General features: G+C 47.1%; 1 protein-coding gene across 5 annotated transcripts in view; it reads left to right on the top strand.

Annotated features, from left to right (window-relative positions):
- Positions 1-21,778, top strand: part of LOC140212769 (semaphorin-4B-like) — a 124,200-nt gene that overhangs the window by 95,958 nt on the left and 6,464 nt on the right. For all 5 annotated transcript variants that reach the window (XM_072283972.1, XM_072283982.1, XM_072238117.1 and 2 more), the window contains 8 exons: positions 931-1,047; positions 10,770-10,903; positions 12,446-12,615; positions 13,135-13,285; positions 16,525-16,714; positions 16,820-16,935; positions 20,045-20,205; positions 21,006-21,112. In XM_072283972.1, the coding sequence (XP_072140073.1) occupies positions 931-1,047; positions 10,770-10,903; positions 12,446-12,615; positions 13,135-13,285; positions 16,525-16,714; positions 16,820-16,935; positions 20,045-20,205; positions 21,006-21,112 (1,146 nt within the window). The remainder of the gene's footprint in view (positions 1-930; positions 1,048-10,769; positions 10,904-12,445; positions 12,616-13,134; positions 13,286-16,524; positions 16,715-16,819; positions 16,936-20,044; positions 20,206-21,005; positions 21,113-21,778) is intronic.

A 21,778-nucleotide genomic window follows, 5' to 3' on the forward strand; every position in this document is an offset into this window, starting at 1 on the left:
CATCTGCAAACACCATTCCTTGTATACTTCCATGCAAATTGTTTATGTGTGTGATGAGATGATGTTAACTGTGCTGAGTGTGTGTAATGTGACAAAGAGTAAAGATTATCTTTATTTTTCACACATACATCAAAACATACTGTGAAATGTGTCGTTCGCGTCAAATCAGCCAAAGATTATGCTGGATAGCCTGCAAGTGTCACCACACTTCTGGTACCAACATAGCATGCCCACAATAGCATGCTCACTAACCCTAACTGTATGTCTTTGGAATGTAGGAGGAAACCGGAGCACCTGGAGAAAACCATTGGGGTGGACACATATAAACTCCTTATAGGCAGCCTCGGGAATTGAACCCCCAGCTTACAGCTGGCTTCCGTAAGACCGTGTGCTGCTGCCTCCTCCTTTGGCAATGATTGCCCTTTCTGGAAGACCTCAGCCCCTCATCAAGTCTCAGTAAGGACCAGGGCATATTCTAGGAAAGAGACGGGTTAAAATCAACATTTGTGTTGTCTCATCACACATCCCCTCACAGGCCAGGCTCCCTCTAAGGTTCCCTTCACTGTCCCCATTACACACTCCAAGGGCAAGGACACCATGGGTAGGGGGAAAAGCACAAAGTTTCCCCAGGATTGGGGAATAAGGGAGAATGGATTAAAGGTGCTGACCTGAGAGATGGAAGACCAGAAACTGAGGCCCTCAGTTACTAGTGCAGCAAATGGCCAGTTCGAGAGCTGTTGGTTAGTTATTGGATGCTTGAGTAACTGCTGTTCACTAGACACCCCATGTTTATGGGAGATTCTGTTGTGTGTGGACAGGCTGCACCTTTCCTGTGCAATTATCGTCCCCCCACCCCAGAGGTTTTGTCACTTTGCAATGTTGGTATGATGCAGGACCGTTAGTAAATAGATATCCTGTTTTCTGGTCCAGATGGAGCGTTATACACCGGAACAACTAACAACTTCCAAGGGACGCAGCACCACATCTCCCGCAGCTTCGGTCACCAAGTTCCCCTGAAAACGGAACCATCTTGCAACTGGCTACAAGGTAGTTGACCAACATTTGAGTAGTGACCAGCATTGTGAACCAGTGGGTGACGTGCTCAGCATGATCCTCGGAAGCTCTGAACAAGTCACACTCCAGCTCAGGGCATGGTCTGTGCAAAGGAGGGTCACACTGTGAGATGGGTACCACCGAGAGAGGGTCACACTGTGTGTGGGTTAGTACTGAGGGAGGGTCACACTGTGGGGACAGTCCTGAGGGAGGGTCACTGTATGTGGGGCAGTACTGAGGGAGGGTCATACTGTGGGATGGATGGTGATATGTGAGCTCTTGGAATAAGTCAATTTATTTTGGGAGTAAACCTTGAAGAATGGTGACAACAAAGGAAGGTGTAGGAGAGCGGTGTCTCATCTTTGAAAGAGGACTGCAGCAGTTTTTTTTCTCAGAAACTGTCTACTTTGCTGAGTTTTGTTGAGTCTGTGCTTGGGCCGTTACAGCAACAGTGGCTGGGGGCTTACCAAGTTTCGTGTCTGCCACTTTTACTGGAACTGAGACAGATTTCTCCGATTCCTAACACTGGTAGACCCTCTCCCAACTGGAGTACTTGCCTAAGGTCCCCTGGTCCTAAGTGTATGGAAGGGGTCTTTGTGCTGGTAAAGCCCTGTACAGAAGGTAACACTCTATGACATGCATCACCTCCTTCTTCATTTGCGTTCTTTGGGGAGGTGAGGTCACCGGTCACCTGTATACCATTTAAGCTAGACAGAGGTTGTTCTGGGCATGTGCTACTGTCCATCCTGAGATATTCGTGCAGCTGGAATGGCCGGGAGATGCTGAGGGGTATTTTCATGTGTGACACGAAAGGGAGCATTATCAGATCCGCTGGGCTATGGGCCAGCTGCGATGCCCTAAACACCAGGCTGCTAGCTGTACCGTGGTGGCACAGGAGGACACTGCAGGCCCTCTCCACATTGCCACTGCCCCCATTGCCCCTGACCCTGTTGCTCGAGCCCCCCTCTGTTGCCACCCTCCTTGTTCTCCCTTTCCCCTGTTGTCCCTACTGACCCTGTGGCAGAAGGTGGCAGGGGCGAGTGCAGCAGAGTTGGCGAGGAGGGGTGGGTTGAGGTACAGGGCAGGGAGGCTAAAAGGAAGAAGAAACATTTCCTGGCCTCCCTATCACAGGAGGAGGAACCAGAGCCTTCCCTTAGTTCCATCCTGGAGGGCATGGATAGCTCTGTGGCTCGGCAAGGGCCTGGAGAAGCTGTGAGGGAAGGTGTGGTGCTGAGAGCTGAGAGTGCCTCTGAAATGAAGGCCACCAGACCTCCCCACATCGGAGGAATGAAAAGGAGGAGATGCTTGTTCTCTGAATCTGAAGATAGGGAACCATCTAAGAGAGAAGATTTACCCCCCCCCCCCCACCACAACTGCATGATTGAGGTATGCATCCCCAGAGCAGAAGGATGGTCCCTTCACTCAGGGGCTGTCTGTGGAAAGAGAGTTCCTTTCTGCTGGGGCTGTGTCCCCTGAGCTTGTAGCCCCTGGTTTGATGGGTACCCCTGCCAAATAGGGGTTGTTTAAGGGGTCTGATTGGCCCTCGGGTGGAGTGGAGTGCTTGGAGCCCGTGTCTGCCTAGGAGGAGATTGACTGGGAGGAGGGCTTTGAGGCCTTCTTGATGGGGAATGGAGGTGTATAAGGATTGGACATCCATAGTAAAAATGAAGCGGTTGGGACCGGGGAACTGGAAGTTATTGAAGAGGTGGAGGGCATGGGATGTATCGCGGATGTAACTGGGGAGGGACTGAACTATTGGTGACAAAATGGAGTCCAGGTAGGCAGATACAAGTTCGGTATTTCCAACTTTTCCTTCACTACATTGACGACTACATTGGTGCTGCTTCCTGCACCCTTGCTGAGCTCATCAATTTCATCGATTTTACTTCAAACTTCCACCCAGCCCTCAAATTCACTTGGTCAATCTCTGACACTTCTCTCCCCTTTCTCGATGTCTCGGTCTCCATCTCTGGAGACAAACTGTTCACTGACATCTTCTACAAGCCCACTGACTCTCATAACTACCTCGACTATACCTCTTCCCACCCCGCCACATGCAAAAATGCCATTCCCTATTCCCAGTTCTTCCGTCTCTGCCGCATCTGCTCCCAGGATGAGGCTTTCCGTTCCAGGACATCTCAAATGTCCTCTTTCTTTAAGGATCATGGTTTCCCTTCTACGGTGATCAATGATGCCCTCACCCACATCTCCTCCATTTCCCGCACTTCGGCCCTCACCCCATCTTCCCGCCACCACAACAGGGACAGAGTTCCCCTTGTCCTCACCTACCACCCCACCAGCCTCCGGATCCAGCACATTATCCTCCGCAACCTCCGCCACCTTCAACAGGACCACTAAGCACATCTTTCCCTCTCCACCTCTCTCCGCTTTCTTCAGGGATCGATCCCTCCGCGACTCACTTATCCGCACGTCCATCCCCACGGATCTCCCACCTGGCACTTATCCCTGTAAGCGTAAGTGCTACACCTGTCCCTACACCTCCTCTCTTGCCACCATTCAGGGCCCCAAACAGTCCTTCCAGGTGAGGCAACACTTCATTTGCAAATCTGTTGGGGTTATCTGTTGCATCCGGTGCACCCGGTGCGGTCTCCTCTACATCGGTGAAACCCGATGCAGATTGGGGGACTGCTTCGTCGAGCACCTCCGCTCCGTCCGCCACAACAGACAGGATCTCCTGGTAGCCACCCACTTCAACTCTGCTTCCCATTCCCATTCAGATATGTCCATACATAGCCTCCTCTACTGCCATGATGAGGCTAAACTCAAGTTGGAGGAGCAACACCTTATATACCGTCTAGGTAGTCTCCAGCCCCTTGGTATGAACATAGAATTCTCCAACTTCCGGTAATTCCCTCCCCCTCCCTTCCTCTATCCCTATTTCACATCACCTCCCTCATAGTTCCGCCTCCTTCTACTACTGCGCATTGTTCTCCTGCCATTCACCTCCCTGCTTCCCCTCCCCCACTCCCTTGTCTTTCAAATTACTGTTTTTTTCAATTAACAGCATTCTTCAAACCCTCCCCAAAGTTCTTCCTTCAGTCCTGACGAAGGGTTTCAGCCCAAAACGTCGACTAATCTTTTCAACTGATGCTGACTGACCTGCTGAGTTCCTCCAGCGCATTGTGAGTGTACCTCTCCTCAAGGATGCCTTGAAAAGCTAAAGCCTTTAAATCTCCGCTCTAACTCTGGCCACTCGAATGATGGCCACTACGACAATGGGCACTTCGCTTGTCCCTGCCTTACTTTAAGTTCCAAACTGCTGCGAGTCACTGCCTATCCCACTCGGTTAGTCAACCTGAGTGAACTAGTCTTCTCAGGTTTGCGATCTCTCTTATTGGGTGCTGCACAATGCTCTAAACTGCTGCGAGTCACTGCCAATTCTACTCAATCGGAGAACCTGTGAACTACGTCTTCTCCGGCTTCCAATCTCTCCAACTGAGCACTGCTCAAAGCTCCAGACCTCCGCTCTGCCTAAGCCGACTGCTTTCCTCCCTCCATTCTGCGTTAAGGAGTTGGATCTGAGTGAACTCTGAATCATTTGGGAGGCTGAGGGAGTTACATTTATGCCAGGATGTCCTTGGAGATGGAACATGCAACCATTATGGGTTCAGTGTGGGTTTTTCAGGAATGTGCCCCCCCCCCCAGGGAATTAAGTGGATTATAGATGATAGTAACTGTATCTTAATTTGAATACACTGTGTTGTAACCCCTAAACTTGGTACATCTTTTGTATTTGAATAAAATACTGAAAGAGGCAGCAGCAATGAAGGAGAGTCACACTATAGCAGTGGGCAGTACTGAGGGAGAGTCACATTATAGTAGGGGACAGTACTGAGAGGGTATCGTAGCAAGGGACCACCAGAGTATTAGAGTGGAACTGGTGAAGGAGCTCCATACTGCCACAGAGTCACTGCTGAAGGCACAACTGGCCTATGTAAAGCGTCATTGTAAGTCTGCATTATCCAATACGATTAGTCCCACTGAAGAGGAAAGTTGCACTGCAGATGTTTCCGTCTGTAGTGTTAACATTACATAGTTCTCTGAAACTTTTAATAAACTTTCCAAAATGACCGTCAGACAGCTGAGATATCGTCATAGCTCAGTGACCCCTGTCCTGAATGTCTATGTGTGCGATAACAGCAGGAAGGGCACTGTGAAGTGGAAGGTCGAACTGAGCTGTAGTGAATGAGTTTCCTGAACATCTTCTGGGGGCCTTGCAGGAAATGTTCAGGAAACTCATTCACTCAGCTCAGTCCGACCTTCCACTTCACAGTGCCCTTCCTGCTGTTATCACACACACAAACAATTTTGAAAAACTTCTAATGCTCTTTATTTAAATTCCTTGGTGTTAGTAAGTTTATATATAGAAACATAGAAAATAGGTGCAGGAGTAGGCCATTCGGCCCTCTGAGCCTGCACCACCATTCAGTATGATCATGGCTGATCATCCAACTCAGAACCCTGTACCTGCCTTCTCTCCATACTGTCATGTACCCCGTGACGGGAATAAAGAAACCAGCAAAGATGGAAAACACTTTGGAGTCTCGTATTGCTATAAACTACTAATATTTATTAGTAACTACACAATACAGTAATATAAATGTAAATAAATCAAACAGGTTAGCAATGATTATATATAAAAGTAAGTGTGGAATATATATGTACGAAGAAACCAAGCTTCTTTAAGTCTAGGGGTAAAAAGATGCAGTCTTATGATGTTGAGTAAAGTTCAGTTCAGTTCAGTTTGTGGTATTTAGTTGAGTAGTGATGGAGAGAGAGAGAGAGAGTGAGTTGAGTCTTCAGGTGAGCTGATGCCGTCGATCTTCTCGTCGTCCTCCGAAATCCTTTACAAGTCACCAACTGTAACTTTAACCAGGGGGACCGGTTTTCCTGTGGTGGAGCTATAACCCCGGCAAGGGTGGACACATAGACAACTCTCCACCAGTCAACCCCTTCGTCACCGTTGGAATAGCAATTTGGATCAATCCACCTGATTGATCCTCCAAAACCCACTTTCTCTGCGGGCACAACAAAGCTCATTCAGTGTCCAGATCATGTGTCCCGAGGTCTGTATCATCTGACCTCCCATTTATTTCACTGTGCTGAGCATCACCTGTCATTCAAAGAGTCCCTCCTTCCTTTGTCTGTAAAGGAGAGCACAAGCAGGCAACAAGTCCTTGGAAGTAACATCAATAACCTGCTGAAAATCATAACATCGAGTGTCCACCGCCTTCGGTCACCATAGCAACCTTCGAGCTGCTCGGTGCTGTCTCCAACTCCAAACTCAGTAAAAATCCAAAGGTACTTCCAATGCCTTAAAGTGACAGTCCAACCATTAATCCTTGTCTCTCTCTCTCTTTTCAAAAGCAATATATCGGTGGTAAATAACTCTGTCTCTCTCTCCTTTCCAAACAAACCATCAGTGATAAATGTCTCTCTCCAAACAGTTAATAGGGGTACTCCTGGATCCCCTCACAATACCCCCTGATCCCTTTAGCCACAAGGGCCATATCTAACACCCTCTTAAATATCGCCAATGAACTGGCCTCGACTGTTTCCTGTGGCAGAGAATTCTACAGATTCACCAATCTCTGTGTGAAGAAGTTTTTCCTAATCTCAGTCCTAAAAGGCTTTCCCTTTATCCTCAAACTGTGACCCCTCGTTCTAGACTTCCCCAACATCGGGAGCAATCTTCCTGCATCTAGCCTGTCCAATCCCTTTAGGATTTTATACGTTTCAATAAGATCTCCCCTCAATCTTCTAAATTCCAACGAGTATAAGCCTAGTCGATCCAGTCTTTCATCATATGAAAGTCCTGCCATCCCAGGAATCAATCCAGTGAACCTTCTTTGTACTCCCTCTATGGCAAGAATGTCTTCCCTCAGATTAGGGGACCAAAACTGCACACAATACTCCAGGTGTGGTCTCACCAAGGCCTTGTACATCTGCAGTAGTACCTCCCTGCTCCTGTACTCGAATCCTCTTGCTATGAATACCAGCATACCATTCGCCTTTTTCACCGCCTGCTGTACCTGCATGCCCACTTTCAATGACTGGTGTATAATGACACCCAGGTCTCGTTGCACCTCCCCTTTTCCTAATCGGCAACCATTCAGATAATAATCTGTTTTCCTGTTCTTGCCACCAAAGTGGATAACCTCACATTTATCCACATTAAATTGCATCTGCCATTTTGTCCACTCACCTAACCTATGCAAGTCACCCTGCAGCCTCTTAGCATCCTCCTCACAGATAACACTGCCACCCAGCTTCGTGTCATCCGCAAACTTGGAGATGCTGCATTTAATTCCCTCATCTAAGTCATTAATATATATTGTAAACAACTGGGGTCCCAGCAGTGAGCCTTGCGGTACCCCACTAGTCACTGCCTGCCATTCTGAAAAGGTTCCGTTTATTCCCACTCTTTGCTTCCTGTCTGCCAACCAATTCTCTATCCACATCAATACCATACCCCCAATACCGTGTGCTTTAAGTTTGCACACTAATCTCCTGTGTGGGACCTTGTCAAAAGCCTTTTGAAAATCCAAATATACTACATCCACTGGTTCTCCCCTATCCACTCTACTAGTTACATCCCCAAAAAATTCTGAGAGATTCGTCAGACATGATTTTCCTTTCACAAATCCATGCTGACTTTGTCCGATGATTTCACCACTTTCCAAATGTGCTGTTATCACATCTTCGATAACTGACTCTAGCATTTTCCCCACCACCGATTTTAGGCTAACCAGTCTATAATTCCCCGGTTTCTCTCTCACTCCTTTTTTAAAAAGCGGGGTTACATTAGCCACCCTCCAATCCTCAGGAACTAGTCCAGAATCTAAAGAGTTTTGAAAAATTATCACTAATGCATCCACTATTTCTTGGGCTACTTCCTTAAGCACTCTGGGATGCAGACCATCTGGCCCTGGGGATTTATCTGCCTTTAATCCCTTCAATTTACCTAACACCACTTCCCTACTAACATGTATTTCCCTCATTCCTTCCATCTCACTAGACCCTCTGTCCCCTACTATTTCCAGAAGATTATTTATGTCCTCCTTAGTGAAGACAGAACCAAAGTAGTTATTCATTTGGTCTGCCATGTCCTTGTTCCCCATAATCAATTCACCTGTTTCTGTCTGTAAGGGACCTACATTTGACTTAACCAATCTTTTTCTTTTCACATATCTATATAAGCTTTTACAGTCAGTTTTTATGTTCCCTGCCAGTTTTCTCTCATAATCTTTTTTCCCTTTCCTAATTAAGCCCTTTGTCCTCCTCTGCTGGACTCTGAATTTCTCCCAGTCCTCAGGTGAGCCACTTTGTCTGGTTAATTTGTATATTTCTTCTTTGGAATTGATACTATCCCTAATTTCCCTTGTCAGCCACAGGTGCATTACCTTCCCTGATTTATTCTTTTGCCAAACTGGGATGAACAATTGTTGTAGTTCATCCATGCGATCTTTAAGTGCTTGCCATTGCATATCCACCGTCAACCCTTTAAGTACCATTTGCCAGTCTATCTTAGCTAATTCACGTCTCATACCTTCAAAGTTACCCTTTAAGTTCAGAACCTTTGTTTCTGAATTAACTATGTCATTCTCCATCTTAATGAAGAATTGCACCATATTATGGTCACTCTTACCCAAGGGGCCTCTCACGACAAGATTGCTAATTAACCCTTTCTCATTGCTCAGTACCCAGTCTAGAATGGCCTGCTCTCTAGTTGGTTCCTCGACATGTTGGTTCAAAAAACCATCCCGCATACATTCCAAGAAATCCTCTTCCTCAGCACCCTTACCAATTTGGTTCACCCAATCTATATGTAGATTGAAGTCACCCATTATAACTGCTGTTCCTTTATTGCACGCATTTCTAATTCTCTGTTTAATGCCATTCCCAACCTCACTACTACTGTTTGATGGCCTGTACACAACTCCCACCAGCGTTTTGCCCCTTAGTGTTATGCAGCTCTACCCATATCGATTCCACATCTTCCCGGCTAATGCCCTTCCTTTCTATTGCATTAATCTCCTCTCTAACCAGCAATGCTACCCCACCTCCTTTTCTTTCATGTCTATCCTTCCTGAATATTGAATATCCCTGAATGTTGAGCTCCCATCCTTGGTCACCCTGGAGCCAGGTCTCTATGATCCCAACTATATCATATTCATTAATAACAATCTGCACTTTTAATTCATCCACCTTGTTATGAATGCTCCTTGCATTGACACACAAAGCCTTCAGGCTTGCTTTTACAACACTCTTAGCCCTTATACAATTATGTTGAAAAGTGGCCCTTTTTGATTTTTGCCCTGGATTTGCTGGCCTGCCACTTTTACTTTTCACCTTACTACTTTTTGCTTCTACCCTCATTTTACACCCCTCTGTCCCTCTGCAGTTGTTCCCATCCCCCTGTTGTGAACTAACCTCCTCTCTCCTAGTCTCTTTAATTTGATTCCCACCGCCCAACCATTCTAGTTTAAAGTCACCTCAGTAGCCCTCGCAAATCTCCCCGCCAGGATATTGGTCCCCCCTAGGATTCAAGTGTAACCAGTCCTTTTTGTACAGGTCACACCTGCGCCAAAAGAGGTCCCAATGATCCAAAAACTTGAATCCCTGCCCCCTGCTCCAATCCCTCAGCCATGCATTTATCCTCCACCTCATTGCATTCCTACTCACTGTCGTGTAGCACAGGCAGTAATCCCGAGATTACTACCTTTGCAGTCCTTTTTCTCAACTCCCTAACTCCCTATATTCTCCTTTCAGGACCTCTTCCCTTTTCCTACCTATGTCATTGGTACCTATATGTACCACAACTTCTGGCTCCTCACCCTCCCACTTCAGGATATCTTGGATGCAATCAGAAATATCCCGGACCCTGGCACCAGGGAGGCAAACTACCATCCAGGTCTCTGGACTGCGTCCACAGAATCACCTATCTGACCCCCTTACTATCGAGTCCCCTATTACTAGTGCCCTCCTCTTCCTTTCCCTACCCTCCTGAGCTACAGGGCTGGACTCTGTGCCGGAGGCACGGCCACTGTTGCTTCCCCCAGTTAAGCTGCCCCCCCAACAGTACTCAAACAGGAGTACCTATTGTCAAGGGGCACAGCCACCGGGGTACTCTCTATTACCTGACTCTTTCTCTTCCCCCTCCTAGCCGTGACCCACTTGTCTGCCTCCCGTGGCCCCGGTGTGACCACCTGCCTGTAACTCCTCTCTATTAACTCCTCATTCTCCCTGACCAGACAAAGGTCATCGAGCTGCAGCTACAGTTCCCTAACGCGGTCCCGTAGGAGCTGCATCTGAGGATATCTGAGGATCTCTCCTGGGTTCAGCACAGAGGTGCCATCAGAAGAAGGCACAACAGCTCCTCTACTTTCTTAACATTTGTGCCGATTTGACATGTCATTAAAACTCTGGGATGTTGACACCCAGGAACTTGAAACTGCTCACCCATGTACATATTGGAATTGGCAAAGAATTTCTTCTCTCATGCATTCCACCACTCCAGTCTGTGTCGCTGGAGCTGACAGCAGGATCTGGTCTAACCAGTTCTAGGCTCAAAGGCAGCCTCTCCCTTCGGCTCTTGCCCTCGGACAGCCCTAGAATGGTCCTTTTAAAGGCACGGGAGGTAGGGGAGTCTCCCCCGCTGCCACTGCCACCCACCTCTCATCATCTCTCCACAGAACCTTCATTTGTGGGCTCCACCTTCATCCCAGAGGCAGAGGGCGACAAGATCTACTTCTTCTTCACAGAATCGCGGAGTCGCTCAGACCTGTTACAACGGATGAATGTGACGATGGTTGCTCGGGTCTGCAAGGTGAGGAGAGCCCCACCCCATGTGTCCGAGGCAGACCTTGACGGGAACACATGCGCGTCAACCTGTGGGGTGAGGGAGTGTCCCTGGACTGCTGAGAGACCCATCTGTCGCCTTCACTCACGGCTCAGCTGACAGGGCCACACTGGGTAGTGCCTTCCTTCTCCATCTCAGACAGCCAGAAATCCTTCTGTGGATCTGGGGCACTCACACACACAGTTGAACCGTTGCCTCACAGCCCCAGACACTGGGTTCGGTCCTGGGTGTGCGCAGACTGCACCTCCTCCCTGTGACCTCGTGGCTTTTCATCTGGGTGCTTCAGTTTTGTTCCACGTTCCAGTGACATTCGGGGTATCAGTCCCAAGTGGGTAGGTGAGGGGCGGAATCTGAGGGGAATAACGTGATTGCTATGATATTTATATAAATGGGTAGTCGATGGTCAGCACCGACTCAATGGACCGAAGGGTCAGCAAATAGTTTTATACAGCACAGAAAAAGGCCCTCCAGCCCAGTTTATTCATGACCACTGAAATGCCTATCTAATCTAGTCTCATTTGCCTGCATTTGGCCCATTCCTATCAAGGTACCTAACCAAATATCCATTACATGTTGTATTCAGACCATCTCTACCACTTCCCCTGGCAGCTCATTCCACATTCCCACCACTGTGCAAAAAGTTGCCCCTACTTTTTCCTTTAATTTTTATTGCCTCTCACCTTAAATGAATGTCCTTTAGTTTTAACGTCCTAACCCTGGGAAAATCACTGGGTAGGGGATTTTAACAATAAAATTTACCAGTGATCACTAAAGGAGAGAAGGGTTAAGCTTAAAGGAGATGTGCAGGTATGTAACCGTAGCAGGGCGATTAGTGCAATGCTTAAATAGCACCAGCTAGAAAATCAGAATTCAATTCCCGCTGCCGTCCCTAAGGAGTTTGTACGTTCTCCCCATGGCCACGTGAGTTTCCTCTGGGTACTCCGGTTTCCTCCCACATTCCAAAGACGTATGGGTTAGGGATAGTAATTTGTGGGCATGATATGTTGGCGCTGGAAGTGTGGCTGCCCCCAGTAAATCTTCAAACTGTGTTGGTTGTTGACACCAACGATGCCTTTCGCTGTATGTTTCGATGTGCATGCGATAAATAAAGCTGATCTTTTATCAGGGGAAGTTTTTTTTTAACAGAGATTCAGGGTGCCAAGGTTAGCGGTGCAAGCAGATAAGACAGAAGCATTTAGGAGGCCGTTAGACAGACATATGAATATGTAGGGAATGGAGAGATAGGGTTTATGTGCAGGCAGAAAGGATTAATTTGTCTCAGATCATAAGCCCAGTGCCTTGTCACTGTATTCTGTGTTCTGGGATGATGGTGAGCCAGTGGGGGGGTGTAATGGTTTGAGGGTCACCATAACTGATGCAAGGTTACAGGCAAAATAAACAGAGGAATGCCCTGCAACTCGCCAGTGATTTAATGGGTCAAATAACTTTCATCTACATTCTAGGGAGATACGGAGTGTAATGTATCTTTCGTTGGCCTTGTCTGTGCAGAGTGATGTTGGAGGAGAGAGGGTGTTGCAGAAACGATGGACCACGTTCCTCAAAGCCCAGTTACTGTGTTACCTCCCTGAGGACCAGTTCCCACTCAACATCCTCCAGGATGTGTTTGTGTCCAAGAGCAAGGAGGGGACAGTGATCTACGGTGTCTTCAGCTCACAGTGGTATGTCAGAAAACTGTCAGCTCCCCGTTCTTTCTTGCTGTTGACATCTATGGCCATCAGTGACTCGTGTGTGTGTGTGTGTGTAAAAGTGCAAGCACATGTGGGAGATTTCTTTAGCAGGACAGTGGTGAATATGTGGAATCATTATCATAGACAGTTGTGAAGGCCAAGTTATTGGGGTTTATTTAAAGCAAAGTTTATTAGGTTCTTCATTAGTATGGGCGTCAAAAATTATGGGCAAAAAGCAGGAAAATGGCATTGGGAAGGATAATAAATCAGCCATGATGGATTGGCGGAGCAGACTTGATGGGTTGAATGGTGAAATTCTGCTCCTATCCCTTATGATTTTATGGTTTAACTCCTCTGTATCCACATCCCTATATTCTAACCTGATCCTTAACTATCTGCTCTATCTCCAAGATCATCCCTAAAAACAACTATGACCTGACATTGCAGCACGGTGCTAATATGGTCTCCAGGTATCAGTCTTCACTCCATGCTACTCTTTTTGCCTTACAGGTTCTATGGTGGGTCCAAAAGCTCTGCCATATGTGCCTTTGACTTAGCAGATATTCAAGCCGTCTTCAATGGAAAGTACAAGATACTGAACAGGGAGCAGCAGATCTGGTCAACGTACAGGGAAAAGGTGCTGGAGCCCAGGCCAGGCGCGGTGAGTTACCTCGCAATCCACTGCTCTCCCATCCCACCCTACCACCGCCTTGGTCAGTGAGGGTGCTTCACCCTCGCTCTCCTCTTCATGTTGCCTGACCAGAGAGTTATACAGCACTACAGCACAGAAAGAAGCACTTCAGCCCATCATGTGTTTATCCAAATTTCCCTTAAATGTTACAATCAAACACATATCCAACACTTCCACTGGCAGCTCGTTCCACTTTCACACCTCTGTCTGAGAGTTGAAGTTCCCCCTCAGTTTCCTCTTAAATATTTCACCTTTCACCCTTAATCTATGACCTCTAGTTCTAGTCTTACCCAACCTCAGTGGAAAAAGCCTGCTTGCATTTACCCTATCAATAGCCTTCAGATGTTTGTATACCTCTATCAAATCTCCCCTCATTCTTCTACTCTCCAGGGAAACCGATTCAACCTTTTCCTATAACTCAGGTCCTCAGGTCTGGCAACATCCTTGTAAATTTTCTTTGCATTCTTTCAAGATTATTGACATCTTTCCTGTAGGTATGTGATCAGAACTGGACACAATACTCAAAATTAGACCTTACTGAACGCTTGTATGACTTCAATATAACATCCCAATTCCTGTACTCAATACTTTGATTTATGAAGGCCAATGTGACAAGAGCTCTCTTTATGGCCCAGTCTACCTGGGATGCAATTTTCAAGGAGTTATGGATCTACTTTTCAGAATCCTTTTGTCCTACCACACTCCACATTACCCTACTGTTTACTGTGTAAATCCTACCCTGATTTGCCCTCCAAACGTGCAACACCTCACACTTGTCTGCTCTAAATTTCACTTGCCAGTTTTTGGCACATTTTTCCGTCTGGTCGAGATCCTGTTGCAAGCTTTGATAGCATTCCTTTCTGTCCACTACACCTTCAACCTTGGGACTTTCACACTGCCCCCCTTACCATGTTACATAGATTTACTGAGCGGATTCTTGCTCTGTAGCCCAGCTTGTGTTTAACCTGAACAGTGCAGATATCAATTCCTGCAAATGAGTATTTCTGAAGTCTATTGGTAATTGGTTTATCATTGTCACATGCACTGGGATATGGTGAAAAGCTTCATTTGGAAGCTAGCAAATCATTGAGGTAGCACAAGAGGGAGAGCCAACAACAGAATTTACACAACTCCGGCATATCCTTCTTAATTACTGCCCATTACGCTGCTGGCATTTAGGGCAGCAATGAAGGTCCTATCTGTATAAAAGGATTCTTCATTGCTGTTTCCTTAGCAATTTTTCTTTGACCAGTCAGGGTTATTAGCCCTGAGTTGAACCCCTGAACCTGGAGGACCAGTGGACCACTCTTAGTCCGGCCTCTACCCTTTGATCTGTTTGGCATGGGTGATCCTACCAAGAGCCAAAGCACAAGGCTCTGACTCCAGCCAACATAACTCCAGGTCATTGAGGCACGCAGGTTCCCAAACACACTTGTGGTCCTCTGAGAGATCAGGCATAAGAGGGCATGAGTTATTAGGAAATATTGGCCAGGCTAGGCCTTCATTCCTTGGAATGTAACACCATAAGACGTAGGAGCAGAATTAGAATTAGGCCATTTGTCCCATCGAGCCTGCTCCACTATTCCATCATGGCTGAATTATTATTCCTCTGAATCCCATTTTCCTGATGATGGACATCTGTCTATTCTGAGTCTATGCCCTCTGGTCTTAAACAACTCCAAAAGGAAACATCTTCTGTAACTGGGTCTTAAAATATTTGATAGGTTTCAATTACATCCCTCCTCATTCTTCTAAACTCCAGTGACTACAGGCCGAGAGCCAATAAATGTTCTTCATACATTAACCCTTTCATTCCTGGGATAATTCTCGTGAACTTCCTCAGGACCCTCTCTAATGCCAGCACATCTTTTCTTAGATAAGAAGCCCAAAATTGCTCACAATACACCAAGTGTGCCCCAACAAATGCCATGTAAAACCTCGGCATTACATTCTTCCTTTTTTATTCTAGTCCAAAATTAATGCTAACATTGCATTTGCCTTCCTTGTATGAGAACGAGGGACAACCTCATAGAAATGTTTAAGGTTATGAGAGGTGTAGATAAGGTAGATTGTGACCTTTACCCCAGGGTAGGGGGTCCAAAACTAGAAGGCATAGACTTAGGATGAGAGGGCAAGATTTAAAAAGGATCTGAGGGGCAGTTTTTCATGCAGGGCGTGGTGAGTACATGGAACAAGCTGCCAGAGGAAGTGGTTGAGGCAGGTACAATAGTATCATTTAAGAAGCACTTGGATGGGATCATGGAGCAGCGGGGCTTAGAGGGATATGGGCTGAACACAGGTAATTGGGGCTAACTGGCTAAGTTCCATGATCGGTGTGGACTGGTTGGGCCAAAGAGCCTATATCTGTGCTACTTTGCTCTCTTTAAAGGAATGCAAAATATAGTGTTACAGTATCAGAGGAAATGCAGTGTGTGCAGATAGTATGAGAGCACTGATGCAGGGCTGGGAGAGGTCACCATGATAGATGGTAAGCCACTGGGTGGTGGGATTCTAGCCCTTCTACTGATAGATTTTGGGATCTTTCCCAGTTAGCCTAACCCTCCTTACCCAAGAACATCTGAGAGGACTTCAAAACCCATGTGAGATGGTGGTCTTCCTTAAGTGGAGGGGCCACAGTGTCCTGCTCCTGCTGTAAGTAGTTCCAGTAAGAGCTGGAGGGGTTACTCAGATTTGGAGTTAGTGCCCGGGTGAGCCCAGGTGTGATGGAGGAGAGAGCACACATTTAATTCTAGCAGGTTACAGGCAGCACCAGTGGCTCCAGTTTTGGTATATGACAGCTGTGATGACAGTCCTGACACAGTTGGTTTTCCAGCTGAATTAGACAATGTAAACTCCCTCCAACTGTCCCATCACCTTCCCAGACAGGGGTTAGACATTAAGAGAAGCTCCCTCTACACCATTCCATCACACACTCCCAAGGTCAGACGCAGATTGAAGTACCTTACACACTGTCCCATCACACACTCACAGGGTCAGACACAGATTGAAGCTCCCTCTACACTGCCCATCACACACCCCTGGGAGCAGATACAGAGTGAAGCTCCCTCCGCACTGTCCCATCATACATCAAAATACATTGATATTATAAGCTGGATATATGGGGCAAGGAATTCTGCACGAGTTGGTGTGGACTGACACTAATTACGACTTTTCTCCTTGACTTGTTCCTGTGTGCTGGGGTGCTGCAGTGTAACACAGCAAGCTCGTCAGATTCCACCCTCAACCTGCTGAAGGACGTCTTCCTGATGGACGCGGTAGTCCACCCACTTGGGCGCCAGCCGCAGCTGACCAGGGTACAGGAGCAGTATGTGAAAATCACAGTGGACAGCGTGACATCCATCAGAGCTGTGAAGCACAGAGTGATGTTCCTGGTTACAGGTGAGGCGATATCCTGCAAGGGGCTGCACTAGGAGTGATGGGGCTGTGGGAAGCCAGTTTAGATCGAGAATGGCTGGACATAACCCTGTTCCCTTTCTCCACCAGACCGTGGCTTCTTGCACAAGGCTGTGACAGTGAACAATGTCTGTTACATCATTGAGGAGATTCAGCTGTCCCCAGCACCAGGAGTAGTGCGCAGCCTCATCCTGTCTCCAGCTAAGGTAAGACACTCTCCTTGTTCAGCATGGCTGGGCTCTAAGCAACGTGGCAGCTGTAGGGGTTAGCAGGAGGGTGGTTCGGAGAGCAACACCCCTATCCCTTCACTTCATCTCCATAAGATCATAAGATATAGAAGCAGAATTGGCCCATTAAGTCTGCTCTGCCATTTCATCATATTTTCCCTCAGCTCCAGTCTCCTGCCTTTTCCCTGCATTCCTTAATGCCTGACTAATCAGGAATTGATCAACATCTGCCTTAAATATACCCAGTGACTCGGCCTCCACAGCTACCTGTGGCAACGAGTTCCACAGATAAACCACTCTCTGGCTAAAGAAATTCCTCCTCATCTCTGTTCTGAAAAGCCACCCCTCTGTTCTGAGGCTCTGTCCTCTGGTCTTAGACTCCCCTACTATAGGAAACATCCACTAGTGATTCTTGAAAGATTATTACTAATGCCTCTGCAATCTCTTCACCACCTCTTTCAGAACACTGGAGTGTACACCATCTGGTCCAGGTGACTTAGCTACCTTCAGACCTCTCACTCCCCTGTCTCCTTAGTAGTGGTAACTTCACACACTTCATAAACCCTTGAAAGTTTTAGATTAGATTAAACTTTATTGTCATTGTGCCGAGTACAGATACAAAGCCAATGAAATGCATTTAGCATCTGACCAGAGATGCAAAGAATAGTGTTATTTACAAAATAACTGCGAATAAAAAAAGTGCTATAGCACACAAATATAAAAGTACTGAGACAGTACAATACGGATGCAATACTGCTTAGCGCTGTGATGAGAGGTTCAGCAGCACCTACCAGATGGGAGGAGAGTAAAAAGTCCATGGTTAGGGTGAGATGCATCCCTGATAATGCTTTTCACCCCGCCCAGGCAGCGTTTATGGTAGATGTTCTCAATGGTGGGCAATTGGGTGCTGATAATCCGCTGGGCAGTTTTCACCACACGCTGGAGTGCTTTGCGGTCCGATACGGGACAATTGCCATACCACACTGAGATGCAGTTGGTGAGTATGCTCTCAATGGTACAGCGGTACAGTGCCTTTTTGATCAGGATGGAGGAGTTCAGGGACCAGGTGAGATCCTCGGAAATGTGGACATCAAGGAATTTGAAGCTTGATACACGCTTCACTACAGTTCCGTTGATGTAGATGGGGACGTGAGTGTGACTCCTGGCATGCCTGAAGTCCACAATGATCTCCTTGGTGTTAAGGGCCAGATTATTGTCAGCACACCACGCAGCCAGGTGCTGGACCTCATCCCTGTAGGCCGTCTCGTCATCCCCTCTGATCAGACCAACCACCGTGGTGTCATCTGCGAACTTGATTATGGAGTTAGAATCATGTACAGGAACGCAGTCATAGGTGAGAAGGGAGTACAGAAAAGGGCTCAGCGCACAGCCTTGAGGCACGCCGGTGTTCAGGGTGAGAGTGGAGGAGGAGAGGTTGTCTAACTTAACTGATTGGGGTCTGTTAGTCAGACAAGTGGAACTCCCATCAGATTTCTAGTTTCTCCCACAGTGAAGACTGACGAAAATACATGTTCAGTTCCTTGTCCCCATTACTACCTCACTAGCATTGTTTTCCAGTTTCACAGTTTCTCTTTTACACTTTATGTATCTAAAGAAGCTTTTGGCATCCTCCTTGATATTGTTGGTTAGCTTACTTTTGCATTACATCTCTACTTTCTTAATTGCTTTTTTAGTTCTCTTCTGTTGGTATTTGAAAGTTGCCCAATCCTCCAACTTCCAAACTAATTTTTATTCTATTACATGACCTCTCTTTGGCTTTTATGTTAGCTTTGACTTCTTTTGTTAGCCACGGGTTGTGCCATCTTGCCTCGAGAATACTTCTTCCTCTTTGGGTTGTATATATCCTGCACCTCCGAATTACTCCCAGAAATTCCAGCCTCTGCTGCTGTGTTGTCATCCCTGCCAGCGTTCTTTTCCAATCAGTTTCAGCCAGTTCCTCTCTCATCCCTCTGTAATTCCCTTTACTCCACTGTGATACTGATACATCTGACTTTAGCAGCATGGTAGTGTAGTGCTTGGCACAAAGCTTTGCAATATCAGTGACATGGGTTCAATTCCTTCCCCTGCCTATAAGGAGATATATGTTCTCCCCATGACTGTGTCGATTTCCTCCGGGTGCTCCGGTTTCCTCCCACATTCTAAAGATATACCAGTTGGTAGGTTAATTGGTCCCTGAAGCAGAGACCTCAGCAATGGTAGCTTTATGGGTGTGATGGACGAATAGCCTGCCATTGAGGACTGCTTTGACTGGTACAGCATCTGCTGACCTGGTTGGACGTGGAAAGTAGACACAAGGGCAGTATATCGAGGGCCCCACTTCATGGATAGCCATTCAGCCTGTCAAAACTGTGCCAGTTCTGAGGCTGAACTGAGCAGAGTTCCATCATGCTTTATACAAAATTATGAGGGGGAAAAGATAGGGTAAATACAAGAAGGCTTTTTCCATTGAGGTTGATTAAGGCTAGAGACATCATAGGTTAAGGGTGAAAGGTAAAATGTTTAAGAGGAACATGAGGTGGAACCTCTGTACTCAGAGGTTGGTGAGAGTGTGAAATGAGCTGCCAGTGGAAGTACTGCATATGGTTTCGATTCCATTGTTTAAGTATATGAATGGGAGGGGTATGGAGCGTGATGGTCCAGCTGCGGCTAGAATACTAGTTCGACATGGACTAGATGGGCCAAAGGGCCTGATTCTGTACTTTAAAGGGCATAGGTTTAGGGTGAACCAGGATTTGGGGTTGTACACTTAAAGGAAATGTACAGGGCAAAGGCCAGATTGTGTGATGGGATGATGCAAAGGGAGCTTCACTCTGTGTCTGGCCCCAGGAGTGTGTAATAGGACAGTGTGGAGGGAGCTTCACTCTATGTCTGACCTCAGGAGTTTGTGACGGAACAGGATGGAGAGAGGTTAAAATACGTTAAAAAAGATGCACTGGTGGATGTGAATCCTGATGTACTCTCAGTCTGAATGGTATGTGCCCAGTGTTGGAATTAAGGGAAATGGTTTCTGTTCCCAGTGCAGTACAAGGGTTGTGGACAATACTGTGTGTTTTCTCTCCTGTTCCAGGGAGTTCTCTACATCGGATCTTCAACAGGTGTTCTGAGGGTGCCAGTGTCTAACTGCAGTGCCTATCCTAGCTGTGGGGAGTGTTTATTATCCAGGGATCCCTACTGTGCCTGGGACAGCAGCAGCCTCAACTGCAGGGAGACACGGAACCAAACACACAGGTGAGACTTCCTCTGGTGCAGGGAGAAGCATGGGCACCCAGGTCCCAGTCATAGTCCAACTGTCCCTGCCGAAGAGTGTCCCACTCTGCATCCACTGTTCTATTGGAATGTTCATTGTCCCTGTTTGAATGTGCTGTGCCCTGGTAGGATTTCCTTAGGCACCCGTTGCCCAGCCGTGGTCAGAGTGTCCTGGTTTGACAGTGTCCTGCTCCATGTCCGGTGTCCCAATTGAAGTGTGTCTAAGTCTAAGTGTCGAATATCCTGTGCCCTGGTCCAAGAGTGCCCCAGTCCCAGTGTCCCTCTCAAAATGTCCTGGACTGGGTGTCCAGAGTCTGAGCAGTATCCCAATTCAGGGTCCCAGTCTCTTCCTTACTAGCTATCCTTCCCTTTCTCCTTATCTGTATTCCCCCTCTATATGTGCTTGTCTCTCAATTTCTGTCTCTCTGTCTGTTTGTCTGTATCTGTGTGTATGTGTCTCTCTCTCTCTCTCTCTCTCTCTGACAGTTCTCTCTGTCTGATTGCTTCTCTAATCCTTCTGCCTCATCCTTTTTCTCCCTCTGCCCCTTCTCTCCATCTGTCTTTGTCACTCTCCCTCCCCACCTCTCATCTCTCTCTCCCCCCCTTCCTCTCAGTTTCACCCCATCTTCTCCTCTCTTTCTCTCTCTCTCCTTCCTGACAAATCCTGTGTAAATTTTCCTTGGTCTGTACTGATCCCTCAGTAGCCTCAGGCTTGTGACAGCGTTTTGCGGGTCATTTCATTAGGATGTATTTTCTGTCTAAAAACCTTCGTTCTTTTGAAGGCAAGACTGGTTGCAGGACATTGAGAAGGCAGACGCAGCCACTCTGTGTTCATCCCAACCTGTGGAGGCCAATTCAAGGACACGGATACCCATTGGAAGAGCGACAGGTCTGTTGGTCTGATGAGCTGGGTTAGAGGGATATGTGTGTTTGGGTGGAGGCAGGGGGAGGTGGTACTCTGTGTGTGTGGTGGCGGCAACGACGAGGTGGTATTCTGCATACATGTGTGTGTGCGCATACTTATCCCCCTCAACTCCATTCTCCAGCCTTCTCTCCATAACCTTTGATGCCCTTACTAAGCAAGAACCTATCAGCCTTCACTTTATAAATGAAAATATAAATATAGCCAATGATAATGGCCTCCACAGCCATCTCTCACCTTCCTCTGGCTAAAGAAATTTCTCTTTATCTCTGTTCTAAATAGACATCCTTCTATAATGAGGCTGTGCCCTCTCCGTACTCACTCTATCACCCTTTCAATATTTGATAGGTTTTCATGAGAGTCCCCCCTCATTCTTCTAACCAGTATGTGTACAATCGTGCGTGCACGTGTGTGTGCATGCATGCTTCTTTGTGCACGCGTGTGTCTATATGTGCCTGCATGTATCATGTGTGTGTTTACACAGACCAGGAGGATGCTGGACTACAGGTGGAGTTATTACATTACCTCTGCATAAGGGTCTGTGTGCAGTTCTGGTCCGCCAGCAGCAGGAAGGACATCTCTAAACTGGAAAAGACACAAACACAGGGGGTTGTTGCTGGGATCAGAGAGGAT

This window comes from Mobula birostris, chromosome 2 (assembly GCF_030028105.1).
Source record: "Mobula birostris isolate sMobBir1 chromosome 2, sMobBir1.hap1, whole genome shotgun sequence".
Lineage (NCBI taxonomy): Eukaryota > Metazoa > Chordata > Chondrichthyes > Myliobatiformes > Myliobatidae > Mobula > Mobula birostris.